The sequence below is a fragment of the Thamnophis sirtalis genome, unplaced genomic scaffold (assembly GCF_051295495.1).
Source record: "Thamnophis sirtalis isolate CommonGarterSnake01/CBP01778 unplaced genomic scaffold, rThaSir2_p1.2 scaffold_8, whole genome shotgun sequence".
Lineage (NCBI taxonomy): Eukaryota > Metazoa > Chordata > Lepidosauria > Squamata > Natricidae > Thamnophis > Thamnophis sirtalis.
In genome coordinates this window covers 50704261-50722366 of record NW_028261388.1, presented here as the reverse complement: position 1 = coordinate 50722366, position 18106 = coordinate 50704261, and the positions used below count along the sequence as shown (strand labels likewise).

The 18106-nt window shown below is 36.2% G+C and overlaps 1 protein-coding gene across 2 annotated transcripts in view; it reads right to left on the bottom strand.

Moving 5' to 3' along the window:
* Positions 1-785: 785 nt before the first annotated feature.
* The window catches only part of SON (SON DNA and RNA binding protein), a 36018-nt gene continuing 18697 nt past the window's right edge, over positions 786-18106 (bottom strand). The window contains exons 7-12 of one of the 2 annotated variants that reach the window (XM_014072997.2): positions 17345-17455; positions 14268-14384; positions 6539-6686; positions 2580-2648; positions 2312-2427; positions 786-1656 (exon numbers count right to left, since the gene is read on the bottom strand). In XM_014072997.2, the coding sequence (XP_013928472.2) occupies positions 1498-1656; positions 2312-2427; positions 2580-2648; positions 6539-6686; positions 14268-14384; positions 17345-17455 (720 nt within the window). In that variant the 3' untranslated portion in view covers positions 786-1497. Of the gene's footprint in view, positions 1657-2311; positions 2428-2579; positions 2649-6538; positions 6687-7168; positions 7252-14267; positions 14385-17344; positions 17456-18106 lie in introns of those variants that run through there. The other variant, XM_087721617.1, reaches the window with a different exon arrangement.

Below are 18106 nucleotides of genomic sequence, written 5' to 3'. Positions count from 1 at the left end.
AGTAAATGGCTACTATTAAATGGACTAGAAAGGCACCACAGCTTGCAGCATTATTTCAAAAATGAAACATAGTAAAAATGATAATTTCATATTTTAGGCAGTACTGCCAAAAATCTTTTGGATGGAAAGGCTTTTAAAAATACATTTTTAGTTGTTACATATTCTTGCAGTATCTTGAATGAGCTGTGAACAAAACAGATTTTTTTCTGTAAACTAGGATGAATGTCCAAATAAGCAAGGCATGTTATGAATACGGACTGAAAGTATTCCTAATATTTGCAGTTCAGAGGTAGACTGAACTGGATCATTTATTTTATGTATGTTCATGGTCAGACTCACTCCCTATGAAGGAATCCAGGTTCTCAACTAGAAAAAAACTACACAATGATTCTATTAATAGCTAATGGTTGTGTACTGATTCAGAATTACTTGGGGGATGTAGCATTTAAATCTCATTTTGAGATTAAATAGTGGGAAACTAATCTTTGGCTGATTGACATATGGTGATAAATATAGACATGATTTCACCTTCTGCCATATAATATCAACCTTTAATTAAAGGTCAACTAGAAAATAGTTCCAACTTGCTCTGTCCTTGGAAATATTCCCAATCCAAATACATCAATAATATGATTCTTTAGGTTTTAAAAAACCTATTAAATTATATAGCCTAAATTAGTTTTTGTATTTCATATTATAACAATTTCAAATCACTACTAATGACTTTTGTTTCAGTGATCAAAATGTACGTTATAATATTCTGTTTAAGTGGCTGGTGAATAAAATGAAGTTATACAGCTTTATTTGACCAAGCGGAATACAACAACAATAGCATCATACATCCTCATCCAATTATCGCTGAATTATTTGCTTACTACAAATGTGTATAATCAACACCAGGTATTGTATATGAAATTAATTACAATTTCCTGCTTTTACGAAAACATGCAGACATTTCATGTTGCAATTCTCATGAGTTCTGATTTACGTTCCCTTTGCATTTGTATGTATTGTTCTTATACAATCATTTTCATATGACATTCTGATAGAGAAATAATGGATAACATTATCTAGCAAAGTTGTTGGATTTTGTTTTGATTAAAAACTATTGAACTTTTGGGTCCAATAATTATCTGATAGTTGTAGGCTTAAAAGACTACATAGTTTTAAATAAGCATAACTGAACTTTTCCAAAACTATGGGAACTGCATTGTGCTACAAAACTGTAAACTACTTTATATTGAAGATAAAGCTAAAACGTTAAGCAAATTACAGATACTTTCAGACTCACATTAGATGTTTAGTAATTAAGAAATGGTGGCATGACTGAGATCAATAATATGCATAACTAAATGAATTAAATATATTTGCAGGTACAAAAGAAAAGCCTGAAGGTGTCTGTACAGTTTTTACAATGAGATGCTGATGTATTTACAAAAGCAGAACGAAATACCTGTTATACAGAATAGAAATGTTTGAAATGTTAAAAACAATAGTTTAGTTGTGTGAGGCACTCCTGAAGTTAGTGGTGTTTGCCAAGAGCTCCTTTGGTACTAGTCCCAATGCTTGGAGAGCCACTGTGGCTGCTGTGGCTTTAGCATGCTTCTTGTTTGGACTGACAAAAGTAGGTTTATGTTCAACTCCATTGACCATCACCTATGAAGCAACAAAGAAAGGAAGAAAATAATACTTTCAAAGCTGAATATATCGTTCTTCCCCTTTTTTATTGTTAAAAAAATGTAGGAATGCCACCCTATTCTGTAGATGTCATCTACAAATTTATGGCATATTCTGGAAGAAAAGAAAATGCAGTTTTATTTTTGAGGCTCAAAGATTGGCCACACAAATTAAATAAAAATTAACAGCTCTGAAGCAATAAGCATGCTTTTGTTGGGTTAAATCCAAGAGTTTTCACTGGAACGATGACTTCGTTTTCTTCAATCAGGAAGGAGCCCTTAGACCAAAACCTTTATTTAGATGGCAAAATTCTACCTATCAGGTGTCTATGTATATATTTTTCACTTTATCCTAGTTTGAAAAATGAAAGAGAAGATAAACAGCTAAGGATTATTTCTTGCTGAGTTGCTGAGGTAACTTAGGGCAATTATTCTATATTATGACCACATTATTTCTTTCTGCACCCAGTGAATGGCAAATCAAAGAAATCATACTCTCAAATTAGAAAGTTGTAAAGGGGCTCACCAAATTCTAACACCACAAAAGTAGACATACATGTGAAAGAACCCCTTATTGTATTCCGCCTTTCGTGTATTACAAAAGCATTTTTATATATGTTATAATTAAAATTTACCTTAAACAGGAAATGTTTGCGATATTCAGGACGATTATCATTCACCAGTACAAATACAGGCGGAGACCATCTTCTTTTATTACAGACTTCCAGCAAAGCTGATACTGGATGTTTGCCTTAACAAGAAAAAAATTTTTTAAAAATCTTCCATGTACACAAGGAAAACTGCTATATTTTTATACAAACATATTTTTTTTTACTCTAAACAGAACTGTTGAAACCATTTCTCTCCTCAAATGCAAAACAGATATGTTATCCCAAGTCTTACCTGAAAGATCTTTCCCTGTACTAAAAGGCCCATGTCTCTTTTGTGTTTTCTCTCCCACAGCAACTAAGCCTTTTAAAAAAAAGAGAGAATTAAATTTGTTGTGTGCTCATTTCTTTCCTAATGCACTTGGTATTTAGTAACATTTCTATATTAGGACCATACCTTTTAAACCAACAAGTGTCAATGGAGAAACACTAATACTTGCAAAAAGAAAAATGCCATCTCCAATCATCACCCACACTAGTTTGACCAATAAACTCAAATCACCATAATACAATGCCTTAACCATTTTTTCTTATATGCAAGTAATTTTAATTTCCATTCAGCTTGTAATTCATTAACAATTATCCATAGTTTATTTATTTATTTAAAACTTTTATATCCCGCCCAATCCCAAAGGACTCCGGGCGGCTTACAAACAGAATATAAAAAACATAAAAACAATACAATTTAAAACAACAATCATCCATCATAAATTTATTCTAGTCAGGGCCGGACCTCAATAGTGAGGTCAACAGCGCCAGGCCTGCTGGAACAGCCAAGTTTTTACGGCTTTCCTGAAGGCCATCAGAGTGGGTATGGTCTGGATTTCCGGGGGGAGCTGGTTCCAAAGAGTCGGAGCAGCCGTGAAGGCTCTCCTCCGAGGGCCTGCCAGCCGACATTGTATGGTCAACGGCACCCGAAGGAGGCCCAATCTATGGGATCTTACTGGTCGCTGGGAGGTATGTGTCAGCAGGCGGTCTCGAAGGTATCTTGGCCCTAAGCCATGTAGGGCTTTAAAGGTGATAACCAACACTTTGAATTGAGTCCGGAGACCAATAGGCAGCCAGTGCAGCTCACGGAGGATAGATGTAACGTGGGTGTACCTCGGCACACCCACTATCACCCGCGCGGCCGCATTCTGAACTAACTGCAGTCTCCGAATGCTTTTCAAGGGTAGCCCCATGTAGAGTATCATCAGCATATTGATGATACTTTACCCCGTGCTGTTGCATGATCTCACCCAGCGGCTTCATGTAGATGTTAAATAGGAGGGAGGACAGGACCGAACCCTGCGGCACACCACACTCGAGGGGCCTAGGGGTCGACCTCTGCCCCCGACCAACACCGACTGCGACCTGTCAGAGAGGTAAGAGAACCACCGTAATATGATGCCTCTCACTCCCACCTCCCCCAGGCGTCGCAGAAGGATACCATGGTCGATGGTATCGAAAGCCGCTGAGAGGTCAACAACACCAGGATAGAGGAATGTCCTCTATCCCTAGCCCACCAGAAACCATCGGTCAGGGCGACCAAAGCAGTTTCCGTGCTGTATCCGGGCCTGAAACCAGACTGACAGGAGTCTAGATAATCCATTTCTTTCAAGGTCCGTCGAAGCGCCACCACCTTCTCAACAACCTTCCCTAAAAAAGGAAGGTTGGAGACGGGACAATAGTTTTTCAAAACTGCTGGGTCCAGGGAAGGCTTCTTGAGAAGGGGTCTCACCACTGCTTCCTTTAATGGTTGCGGGAAAAACCCCTCCTGCAAAGATGCATTGATAATCGTCTGGAGCCAGCCTCGTGTCACCTCTCTGCTGGTCGAAACCAGCCAGGAGGGGCACGGGTCTAATAAACAGGTGGAGGCACTCATCGGTCCCATGGCCTTGTCCACTTCCTCTGGGGTGACAAATTCAAACTCATCCCAAAAAATCTGATTAAGACGAGCCCTCGGCATCTCGGCTGGCATTGCCCAAACGGAGTCCAGGTCTGTCCGAATCTGAGTGATTTTATCTGACAGAAACTGAACAAACTCCTCAGCTCTTCCCTGCAAGGGTTCCCCCACCTCCTCACCTTTCAGGAGGGAGTGGGTCACCCTAAACAGGGCGGCTGGGCGAGATTCCGTGGACGCAATAAGAGTGAAAAATGCGCACATTTTGCCGCCCATATCGCCACTAGATAAGTCCTAATAAAGGCTCTTAGTAGTGATCGATCAGACTCAGAGTTACTAGCCCTCCAACTTCGCTCTAGGCGTCTCTTTTGGCGCTTCATCTCCCGGAGTTCCTCGGTAAACCAAGGTGCCCTCCTGGAGCCATTGCCGCGGAGAGGCCTCAAAGGCGCAATCCGATCCAATGCTCCAGCTGCCGCACTACTCCAGGCAGCGACCAAAGACTCGGCCGGATTGCAGACATAGTGCATTCTTATATTACCTATGTAGCTCAAGAGATTCCTTTTCAGGAATCTACTTTCATTCATCTGGTTAACATCTATACCACGTCAGAGTGCAGACAATGTTAACAAAAAATAACTGGTATATTTAATGTATCTTCTGCTTCCAAAACTCTATGCTCAAAATACTATTTGTGCATATATACCTACATATGTATACTCAAAAGATATTTATTATCTGAATATTTAGTATTCCAATGGCAGCTTAGATTTTTAATCAATAAAATATGACAAACCAAAACCAAAAAATTGAAAATTAACTAAATTATGAAATTACATTGGTACCTTGCTACTCATTAATTGGTTCCAGGAGGCAGGATGAGTACCAAATATAAGCACTAAAAAAATGTCTCAACTAAGGAATAATGTAGTGTGTCAGAAGGGAGCCAACAAGTTCTGGAGCCAACAAGTTCTGGAGCCAACAAGTTCTAGAGCCATTGTGGTGCAGTGGTTAGAATGTACTGCAAGCTACTTCTGATGACTCAGCTCCCAGCAGTTCTAGTCTCACTGGCTCAAGGTTGACTCAGCCTTCCAAGGTTGGTAAAACAAGGACCCAGATTGTTGGGGAAAATATGCTGACTCTGTAAACCAGTTAGAGAGGGGCTGTAAAGCACTGTGAAACGTATATAAGTCTAAGTGCTATTATGTGTTGAGTACCAAACAAAGAGTACCGGGGCAAACTTTCATGTCAACATGCATTGAATACCACATTTGATGAGTTTCAACGCAGATAAGTACCAATGTGTCATTGTACTTTATGAATAAAATTATTGAGATCATAACATACATCACTTATAAATCCTACACAGTTGAGGGCCAGTTAAATATTTCTTATTTCTTATCTCCAATTGTCTTTGCTTTCCCCACTAAAAGTAACAGAATTGCTCCAAGACCCATCTATTCAACAGGATTATCCTGCAGGATCTAGGAGTTGTACCTTGTTCCTGAGTCTGCCCTGTGGAATAGCACACTCTTGGAATCCAAATCACCCACATTCTGTTGGCCTGCAAATGGATCAGTGACTTGAATATTCCATTAGCATTTGGGCCAGGAGGTTAAGCAAGGCACACTGATTGTTCTGCTTGAAGCAGAATTTTTTTGTACTCTAGGCACGTAGAGTATGGTCTAACACCACATAAGCACATTGTGAGATTACTAGAAATATAAAAATGTAAACATAGAAAGCATAGAAAAATGTATACATTTGTAAAGTCATAAAATTAGGAGAGTATTTTTCTACATATAGTAATGATAGCTAAAATAAAATTTTACATTTCTGTAAATCTTAGGTTTCTTGTCAGACACACAAATGTAGCAGTCTATCTTCGAGCAGGCAAGAATCTTTGGTCTCACATACCAAGGATGCTGTAGGCACCTCAGTAATTGTCAGCAAACTACTTAATACAGTTTAGGACACTAACTGTAACCTACATGAGCTTTTAATGGATTGTAATGTATGCACTCTCAAACTGGGTTCAGCCAATCCATCCAGTTCATGCTTCCTGAGAGATTATGAAGTTCTCCTACCCCAATGTAAGAACTGGGGACAGAGGGCAGGATTTTTTTTTTCTGTGTGCTCCCCAGGCAAATCTTTATTATTATTATTTATTATTTATAAAATTTATATACCGCCCAATCCCGAAGGACTCCGGGAAATTTGTATGCCATTCTCCTGGATGGGTTTTAGAAAAGTCAAGATAATTGTGTCAAAGAGCAGTTGACTGTTCATATTAGAATTGTAGACTGGACACTCACCTTTCCGATCCGTTTTAAAATCAACTAAAATTGGCTCCCTGTTTCCTTCTTTGTTTTTTCCCAAGCCCTCTCCTTCTCTCCATCCCATCTTTCTCATGAGTTGGGCTCCCATTCCTCCACTAACAGGGGCAGCTCTGAGAAACTGATCCTATCCAAGCGGGGAAAAAAGGGAAAAAAAACACCTTTGTTTAACACACTTTTAGAAAAATAGTAGACCTTTCTAATATTTTCAGTGTTTCAACTTATTTTTCAATTACAATTCAACTCAGATTTCAAAATATATGCATATCCTTCTACAAAACTTCAATGGATTGTTTCAAATTAAAAGTATAATTAAAACAAGCAAAAACTTATTTGTATAGATATATTACTTACTGAGTAAAACATACTCCTTTACCAATTACATTTTCAGAAACAATCTGGGCCTTTGAAAACCAATTCCCTCACAAAACTCCTCATGCATGATAGAAGCATCTTTAAAAGAAAAAAGCTTAGCCATACAGTTCAACAGTAACACAGGACAAATGTTTTGAAATCCTTAAAAATCATACTATTAGTGAGAGTATATCAACTGTACTAAAATGCTTTCTGCTTTATAGTTCTTTAAAAACTCCTTAAACGTTTACGTACCTAGGCCTCGATGGCTGCAGTGTTGTGAATAGTAGGGCTGGCATTGACCGTGGCAAGAAGGCAGCTACAAGGCAGATTTGGCCCTGAAACAAGTTTCCATATAGAGGGGTGAAAGTTCACAGGCTATTCTGTGAACTATCATCTCTCTTTCTGCCCCACCCAAGGACCCAACACAACAAACTGCTTGTGTAGATGTATGTATATATGCGCACACAAACATATAAGTACATACATATATTTATGTGTCTGTGTGTGTAGTATTAGCACATCATTTTTAAAACTTAACATACCAACTACACATAGAAACCCCTCAGCTTTCAGTCTACATTTCAATGACTGAAAATAGGCACTGAAAGCGAACTGAGTGTACAGTAAATAGGTTTGTTCTTCAGCACAGAAAATTATGTCATACGCACACACACTGCAATACTAATCTCTGTATTCCTGTTAAGAAAGCAAACTGTAGTGTTTCCAATAACATATGTAACATGAGTTCCTCAAGTATTAAATCAGCCCATATAATACAATTAAATAGATATCTGTATTCCATGCAAATGAACATTACTTTGGAAAAAGTCTTTCTGATGTAAGAAAAGGCTAAATGAGGCAGACATTACCTCTCACAGAAACAGTTTGACTGGTGCAAGCCATGCAGTTTGTGTACACAGAAACATGTTAGCTGATGCCAGTTACCAACTGCTTCGAGTTGATACACCTCTAGAATGGCTTTTACTTACTTCCATTTTCATCCTCCCCTCTCCTTTCCACGAACCTCTCATTAGAAAAGGGCAACCATGCAGAGTATGATACAAACCCCAGTCAATGTCACCCAGGGCTCCGACTCCTCTTTTGTACCTGCTTTGCAATGATAGAATGTTCATCAACAATGTCTGTTTCATCACCAATGTGTATCCAGTTCACAAAAATGCCAGGGGCCTATTGTTTCAGGAAGGTCTTTGAGGCTGCAAGAATTTATCAGAAACTGTCCTAATTATTGGGGGCAAAATTCTAAGACGACTTTTGGTTTGAAATGTAGGTGAGCACAATCCTATAGGTTTTTTTTTTCTACAAAGATAAAATATAACTTGGGAGGTTTTTTTTTAAAAAAAAAACGGAAGTACAGTACATTTTTGAAGAAGTACTGTTTCTGATTGTGCATCAAGTTGATTATTGTAACAGGTTATCCAGTTGTAGAATTCAATGATAGAACCCAAAAGAAAACATGTGCCAAAATCCACTGGAAAAAGAACAGTTTTTGTTTTAAATCCCCAAATCCTTTTCATCTGTAAATAAATACTGGAATCAATGATTAATTATGTACTGAAGTTTATGGTTTCTAAGGGAAATCTTAATATTTCTTCTGTTGTTCTTGGATTGCACATTACAACTCCTGGTCAAACACTCCAGGCATTTTAATTCATGAGGTATGGATTATTCCCTGCAAATTATATCTAACAGTAGTTGATGTCAAATACAACCTGACTCATCTACATGAGAAAATTATATGAGCTATTTCTGGCCTCACATCCTCCAGATACTTTAAGCAAAGCCCATGTATTCCAGCCTGCACATATCTTGCTCTGGAAACCACTTGGCTAGTAAAACCTAGCTAAAATAAAACGCCTATTAAGTATATACATATAATATGATATTTTATTTACAATGCTAAACAATCACTATCAGAAAGTACTTGAAATAACATTACATGGTCTATGTTATTTCACAGTACGGAGGAACTAAATCTACAATATTATATTTTCCAGTACAAAGGTACAATAGGTCAAGATTGGTTATTATTGAAATAGGTAACTATAAAGTCAACAAATGATATGAGAAACATATAAAGGTTTTTAAATTTTGAATTATTCATTTGCTCTGACTCTATATTGCTTCTAGGGCAATTTGTCCTTTGCAATTCTTTAAATCTCTCTATATTAAACAAGACTTAGTGAAGTAGTAAATTTCTTGTCACTAGCTAGGGCAACCCATTTCTTGTTCCTATTGTAAAAAAATGCTGACAAATCTACAAATCAGTTTACAGGACAAGCAAATGAAATCTAATAAAAGCACCTAGCAGTTAAGAACGCCTCACAGAGTAAGTATTCAACACCACTGTAATGGAAAAAAAATGATATTCAGACTGGTGCAGGGATAGTTAGGAACGAAAGAGGTAAGAAATCACAATTTACCAGATTCATTCAATGCCAAGAAAAGCCCACACAAATGGGAACGCCAAGACCCAATCCTGGGTGCAAGGGTGAATACCTATAAGAAAAACACAGAACGGACTACAGTGAGCAGACCATGTCTGCCACTGACTATTTCTGCAAAGTTTGTAATTACTTCAAAAATGAAACTTCACTTAAACCAATGTTAAGTATTTAAAGAATATTGTTACCAAATCAATATTTCTCACATACAGTAAACAACATTTCTTATGGCCATATGTAAGAGACAGTGGTGTTCATGATTTTTACTTCTAAATGGACACAAAAATGATTGGGAAATGGGAAGAGTGAAGTTGCCAGAGTTGCCTTTATATCTATACTTATAGCTATGAAGTAACAGCATTATGCTAAAGAAGGAGCAATAGTAAAATGAAGGTGGGAAAGTAATGTGGATGGACACTGCAGCTAAACTGAGTATCACAAAACTCACATTCACTGCTGAAACTGCTGTGTGCTTGTGTGTATATGTGCATAGTATTTTATTATATTTGAAATGCAGAATATCAAGGCTACTCAGATGATAATGGACTACAATAATATAGAAAAAGGAATTGCTAATGGAGCTGAAATTCTAATTTCCAATTACTGGAAATATATCTAACTCCATTCTCTTATGTGGATTCAGGGCAGACAATCTACTTTTTTTTCTAATCTGCATTCTGTAGCCACAGTGTCCACAACATCAGGAACATATTGAAAAATGCTGCCAGAGTGTTAAAAGGCAGTTCACGTGCTTCTAATTTTTTTCTATAGAGATAAGAAGCCTTGCTCTGAAGCATATTAATGACAGAAATCAGATAATTACTTCCATGGCAGAACTTATTAGCCCTTAGATGAAAGCACTAATTATGTTCTTGTCTGATTTTAAGTTTCAGATAAAATGTATGTTTATCATTACAGTGATCTAATATAGCAGTATCACCAGATGTTGGTTTAAGCTCCTAAGAAGGTCCAAAATCAGGAGTATTCCAACCTTTGCAAATCGGACAAATCTACCACTCCTGTTCTTAAGTGCCCCCTCCCCAATTGTTTTGTTATTACACAAATGCTTACTTTGTTGGAAGGTCTTGCATTGCTTTCAGGAGAGAGTAATATTGGCAGACACTGATTTCTGAAGTAAGGGAAGATTATTGTTATAGCATACCATTATGCTTTCTCCTATACATTTTTCACCTGGGAACTTCTGGTCGGGTTTCCTGTTCATTGTAGCAATCGTGTAAGATCAGCGCTGTCAGTCCCTCCAGATGAAATCTAGGTCCTCCTGAAGGGGGACAGAGTACTGGGACAGGGGAAGCTTCAGAAGAGCACAGCATTCAGAATATCCAAGGAACTCAACTTCCAAAAACCCTCTTTATTCTACTTCAGTGCTCAACCTAGTAATTCCTTAAAACACCAATCACTACCAGTTCTCCTAGATCTATCATGTTTATCCCATTTTCCTTCACAAGAACAATCTATCATTTTCTTGGTTGGTGAAAAAAATAAATTAACTTTTTGTATTCTGACTTTTCTTTTTGGAGTAGGAAATAACCAACAATATGAATTTGGTTACCATTATAAATTAAAAGACTATTTTTTATAGTAACATACGGGACATTGTCTGAAAATCAAGTGAGATTTAGTTTCATTTGTTATTAAGGCTGTGCTCCTAAACACATTTAGTTATTGAGTGAATCTCAAAAATATGGTGGAAAAAGGACTGCTATTTGAGATACCAATCTCTACTGGACAATTAGTATTGTTTTCTTTCTATTTTGGCCTAATATTTAACAAATACTCTCTTCAAGAAATCACCATATATGTGATTCAAAAAGCAAATAAATACAGTAAGCCTAAAAAGAAATGTGTTGCACGTGTACTGTGAAGAATTTAATATTTTTGTATTTGTGAACTGATTACATCATTGATAATGCAAACAGACTAAAGTTGTTCTTTCTTCAAATATATCAAAAACCCTAATACCCAAACATTTTAAATTACATTGCTTAAAATTCAAGCAAATAAAAACACAAATTGCTTTTTTAAAGTAGCTTGCTTTCCACAACATAAAGCACATTAACAAACATAACCCTCTGCGTATCCTTATTTTAAGTGATTCTTAAATTTGAATGTAAGTTTTTTAAAAAGCTTGATACAATGTAGACTTAACATTTCATTTCTCAGAAAAATTACCAATAATTTACCAGAGTCATCTGACATATCCAACGACTGTTCTTTTAAGAAAATGGGGGATATTTATTATATGTAATAATAGTGAATTAATTTGTTTTTCATATGATTTCACTTGCAAAGAAATTAATAGCCCGATCATATGCAACATTCAAGTCCTATTGAGTGTCAATAGTCTTATTTGCAAGAAAGAAAGCTTATCTTGACAACTGAACTTAAATATAAGAAAGACTTTTCATTTAGGAATTCTGTATGCATATAGGCTGTATCTAACATTTTGTATAGATTTTGCCATCTTTCTTACTTCATTCAAGAAACCAACATTTTATGGGAATACAATTGAAAACTCTCACATAAAGAATACTTAGGGATATTATACACTCAACAAAATCTAAAATTTACTGCTTCAAAGTGCTTTTGATTTGCCTATTAATTGGGGGGGGGATAATCATTCTTGCAAGGAGACAGCTCCAATAACAGACTAATTTCTTATATACATAGCCCTCTATGGGTGAAAATGTGAAGACATACAATACCATAGAGTTAAAAAGCTCAACAATCTTATCTCATAATTCTCTGAGAAATCTTCTACCCAACTATCTTCAGACCAAAAGTGATAGAAATCACACAATACAAACTATATCAATTCACAAACAGAAATGCAAGAGCTATATCTCCATATATTTGTACATCCAACACTTTTTATTTTTTTAAAAAGTAATAGTAACATGCTACCTACTCTGTATCAGGCCTCCAATAACTATTCTACTCAAGTAGTGAATAATTGCCTGAGTCTTGTACAAGATGAAGGAAAAAAGCAATATTATATCTGATTCCCCTAACAGACTATGTTATAAAAGAGAGATTTATAATCCAAAACATATACTATAAATATTATTATAGGTATGAGAGACCTGAACAAATTGCTTGGGGTTAAGAAAATTAAGAGTCAATTTCTCCTATATTAGAATCCTAAAAAACAGAAACAGTATCAGCTACATATATGTACACTACATACATTAATTTTAAAGCTTCAACCTTCTGTGAAGAATGGCTATGAACAGTCCTCAGCAGTCAACAATTTCAAATAGCTGGGCAGAGCTATCTAAGTAATTCCAAAATGTTCACTGCTTAAAAAAAAGATATGCCCCTAGATGTGTCACTTGGGCATGTTGTAAAAAACAAGGGAAAAGGTTATTGCAAAATCTTCTGGGATGTCATGATTCAAGATTTTTCCTTTTTTTTCAGATTTCATTAAAATTAGCATGTACCAATTAGACACTCTGCCAATTATATTATCGAAAATATGGCCTTTTTTGTGAACTGTACATGAGTGCTGAATACCAGACATATAATGGAACTGAACTTTTTGTTAAAATGGCTGCTGTAAGTTAATGATTACCAACAATTCTCCACTTTTATTTCATAGAGAAAACCCTTTCATGAGGAAATATTTACATATAGTGTATTTACAGTATTTCCCATATTTTAATTACAAAAGTGTAAAAGGATATAATACATTTTATCAACAAAACACAAATATAAAACTCTGGTTACTGTATCTAAATGCACTGATTCATCTACAAGTCTTTTAAAAAACAAGCAGGCTCCAACTAACAGGGCTTTGAAAAGAGCCAATCAGAACTAGACAATCATAAAAGTAATTGATAGATCAGCAAGCATAACAAATATATAAATAATTGTTTATTCAGACTGTAAAAATGTACTTGCCAAGAATATCATCCCACTATATAAGAGTCTTTTTAACTTTCCAAAACTGTAAATTCTCAAACGATAGTTCCTACAAACTTAAAAGCACCTTTATGATTTCAGCTACAGAAACAAGATGCAAGATAGGCTCTGTGAGAGGATCAGTCATATAAAATTCAACTGCAAAAACTATCCAAACAGTATTTATTTTCATTATCTTTGCATTATTTCTGAGCAACTAATAAATGTAAATAAATGTGTGTTAGCTCTGCCACTGCCCTATTAATATGTGCAACCATATTCTGCAGACAAAGAAAAAAAATCCCTCTTCTCAATTTGCAAAGGCTACCTGTCTACTTTCATTGACTTGTCCCCTACTGATGTCCCCATCAAGTATGGGCAGTTGTTCGTAGGATTTAATAAAGATAATGATAATAACTTCTAAATGTTGCCTTTGCAATCTAGAAAATTCTAGAATCTTCTCCTAAGAGCCAAGAATACTGTTAATTCAGGCCAGAATTAGGCAAACTCCACTTTCAAAGATGTGCACAACAGAAGCAAGCAAGTGAATTTTTACAGCCATTTTGACCATTGAGTTTCTATCCAAATTGTACTGAAATCAGCATCCAGACTAAGCTTAAACTAATAGAAAAGCCCATAGAATTGGAACCATATTTCAAGACAATTTCAGCACAAAATAACAGTAACCCTAGGAGAAATTAAAAGTTATTTCTAAACAGGTGAGCACATATCAGTCTCCCAGTTTCTAAAGTCTGCCTATCAAACCAGTACTAACAAAACTATTAAGCAGTGTAAATACAGAATTCAAAACACATCGTGACAAAACACAAAAATAAATGTTTTTAATTTATTTTTCTGCATATATTTTAGGATGTTATTACTGTCCTAAGAGTATCAGTATCACTTCTTCCAGTGATTTCAAGGGAATTTAAAATGTGACATTTGGACTCATCTGTCTGAATATCATCTACCTTTTTAACCCACGCTTGGGGACCGCTGTTGGATAACTGTTCAGAAGTCAAGACCTGTGCTCCAGTACTGCCTGTAAAATGGCCTGGTATAGAATTCAGCTCAGCCCAGGCATCAATCTGCAATTACAAAGGAGCATAATAATTAATTAAAACATTTCCAAACATTTAAGACTATATCAAAATAACTTCCTTGTTGTAGTGCTTCTTGCTATATCAATTTAAACCTTGATACTTTCATTTCAAAATAATTTAAAATAATGCTTTCTTGAAAACATCTCCAAGTGTTACCATTATCTCAGTATTTAAATGTTACATTATATGACTATTTCAAGAGCAATGGAACCATAGTCTTCTCTAAGGGGGAAAAATCCCTCAGAACCTTCGGAAACCTGCAGAAGGTTCACTGTTTATTTTGACATAAACCTTACTCTGTACCTTAGAGATAGGGTATCTTACTATTTCCTAAGGCTTTTGACTAGCTATGCTACAATACAGGTAATCCTTGACTTACAACCACAACTGAGCCCAAAACTTGTTGTTAAGTGAGACATTCAGTTTTATGCCATTTTACGACCTTTCTTGCCACAGTTAAGTGAATCACTGCAGCTGATAAATTAGTAACACAGTTGTTAAGTAAATCTGGCTTCCCCATTGACTTTGCCTATCAGAAGGCTGCAAAAGGGACACAGCAACGATCATAAGTATGAATCAGTTGCCAAGCATCTGAATTTTGATCACATGATCAGGAAGCTGCTACAAAGGTCATAAATGTGAAAAACGGTCATAAGTTACTTTTTCAGTGCCGTTGTAACTTTGAAAGGTCATTAAATGAACTGTTGTAAGTTGAGCACTACCAGTAAATTGTTGATGGTCCTTAAAACGTGGACATACCAGGCAACCTTATTTGCCTACTGAAGAATTTGTAAGGAATCTATCAGGAAGTAACAGTTGGAACGGAATACAGTATCGAGCAATTAAATGGTTTAAAACCAGGAAAGGAATGTATAGCAATGATTCTTAAACTGTTCGACCAAATTACCCCCTTTCCCAGTGTTAAATAACGTTATTACTCCCACTCCCCCCTCAAAAAAAAAACCCAGTTCATTATTTTACACAAGTATCCTAAGAGTGGCAGTCCCAAAATGGACACCCAACTCACAAATAAGCAACTACAAGTTGTTCCTTTACCCTCTGTATATGTCCAAATAACCCAATTGGGAGTAATTGCTTCAGTTTAAGAATCATAAATGCATATCTTATTTATTTCATTTATATGCAGATTACGTTATGGCAATGCTGAACTAAAATCAATAGAAATTGAAACTGCCAGAACAAACATCAACATCTGAGACAAGAAGTGACTATAACCAATGGAAGAAAACATATGTAGCACAGGGCAGTTGAATTGTGGGGTTCTTGGTACAGAGCACTGTTGATATTACCTAGCTCACTAATGAAGCATCTGCAAGAAAACAGCCAAGCTCAGAGAGCACTAAGAACCTCCAAGGTGACTAATTTTTACACCAGGACAATATGCAGGTGAAGAAAGTTTATTCTATATTTTATGACTTAGACAAAGTATATACATATGGTCCTTGCTTAACAACACTGACTCAGCAACTGTTCAAAGTTATGATGGCACTGGTCCTTGAAGTTCCAGCCATTGTAGCATCCCCACTTCTTCTGATTGCAATCCAGCCATTGGCAACTAGCTCTCAATTCTGACTTTGCAGCGTCCAATGATCACATTATTACCATTTACGACCTTCACTGCCAACTCCTCACAAGCAAAGTCAATAGGGAAGCCAGCAGATCACAAATGGAAGGGAATTCACTTAAAAATTGCAACCAGAGCTGCCATCATTAACATGATGAGGCACTTTACACCTGCAACACTTATTCCTGTCATTAACCACTTTTAGTATTAAAGTGATAATTATGGAATTGCTTTGCATGAACACAGTCAAAATTTGGCTGCTGGAGGCACAAGAAACGATGGAGTGCTTACCAAATGGCTCAATAATGACTAGGAAGTACAATAAAGATGTGTAGTTTAATATATGTATGGGGGGAAATACTTCTGGTGTTAGGGAGACACAAATTTAAGAAATGAATCTGCATTTTGCATGCAGATGACGCTATCTTATTTTTTGAGAACCAAATGATGTGTACCAAATGTCAGCTATACCGTATGATGCAATTAAGAGCAAATATCCAAGAATTAATGTTTTGAAAGTCAAGTATTGGTCTTTAACAAAGAAAATAGAGTAAACGACTGCACATTATACACAAATGGTGGGAAATGGGAGAAAAAGTTTGAAACTTGACGGGAACTGTTAACTGAGGAGGGGAAAATGGATAGCAAAATTTTAAAATATATAAACATGAGAAGAAAGGTAGTGGATTGTATGAATCTTGCTGCACACAATGAATAGAAGTGAAATTGGCTGCACATTAGTCTGGATGCATATTAGTCTGCAGCTTACCACTTCATTAATCAGAAGTTAGAGTTTGGTGTATCAGGAGAAACATAAAATTGAATGCAGTGGGAGTGTATTATTTAAAAAGTTTGTGTAGTAAATATAGGTGATTTGGTCATGTAGAAATAATGTATAATAATTGAAATGCAAAACAAACAAGTGAAGCAAGAATTGGTAAGGAGGAGATCAAGGAAATTGACATTGGATTCAGTAAGATCCTCAAAGAAGTGAGAAGATTAAAAAGAAAAGCAATTTTGAATAAGTATATATATATGATGATCAAAGAAAAGACAGTTTCCCAAAACTGAAAGGCATGGAGAGGTAGAGAAAAAGATGTGGATATAAATTAGATTTCATCTTCTTTCAATTTTGATTACTATTTTTTCCACTTTTGTTTTGATTATCATCACTCATCCTAAGGAAACAATTCAATGCCTGTTTGTATGGGAATATGTAAACAACATAGCTTTAAAGAAACCGAAAAGTCTGAAATTAATACTGCCAGAAATATGTAAAACTGGTAAGATTTTACATTCCTCCATTTTTTTATAAAATTTTCAAGATAAAATTGGGAAATAGAAAGAAACTATAACTTGCCCGTTCTTGTGCACGATTTAACAAGCACATTGCCTCCAGATCAAATGTATTTTCCGTAAGTCTCTTTTGGGCTATCGTCCGTTCACTCAGTGCTGAGGAGATGTCCACAGGCTAAAAAAATAGTAAAAATATTATTTTTTTCTCTATGTACTTAAGTAAATATTCTCCTACAGAGGAATACAAACTTTTATCTCATTGCAAACCAATACTGTGACCCCTAGGTTGGCCCGTTACACTGCTCTTTTGCAAGCTGCACTGGTTGCCAGTTTGCTTCAATTCAAGGTGCTGGTTATCACCTTTAAAAGCTCTTTGTAACATGAGACCAGGTTATCAAAGGAACCATTTCACCCTAATGGGATTGGTCTGCCCCAACCACACTAGCAGAAAGGGTATGATTTCATTGGTCAAGGAATTCTGGCTGATGGGGTCTAGAAGAAAACCTTTTCTGCCATGGCTCCTGCCCTCTGGAAAAATTCTCACTAAGACTATCTTCCCCCTATCATTTTGACCTTCCAAAAGGTTCTGGTGGCCTAGATCTGCCAATTGGTCTGGTGCCCCGATGAGGATGTGTCATACTGGAGATGGTTAACTCCACTTTCATCCCCTATGTATCTTGCTCCCTTCCTTATCAGGTTTCTAATTTTAAGTCAATTTTAATGTTAATAATGTTAATGATTTATCTTGTTACATTTAGTTGGTTGAAAGCCACCTAGAATCAAAAGGTGTTTCATGTGCAGTACACGTTTATACACAAACACTTTG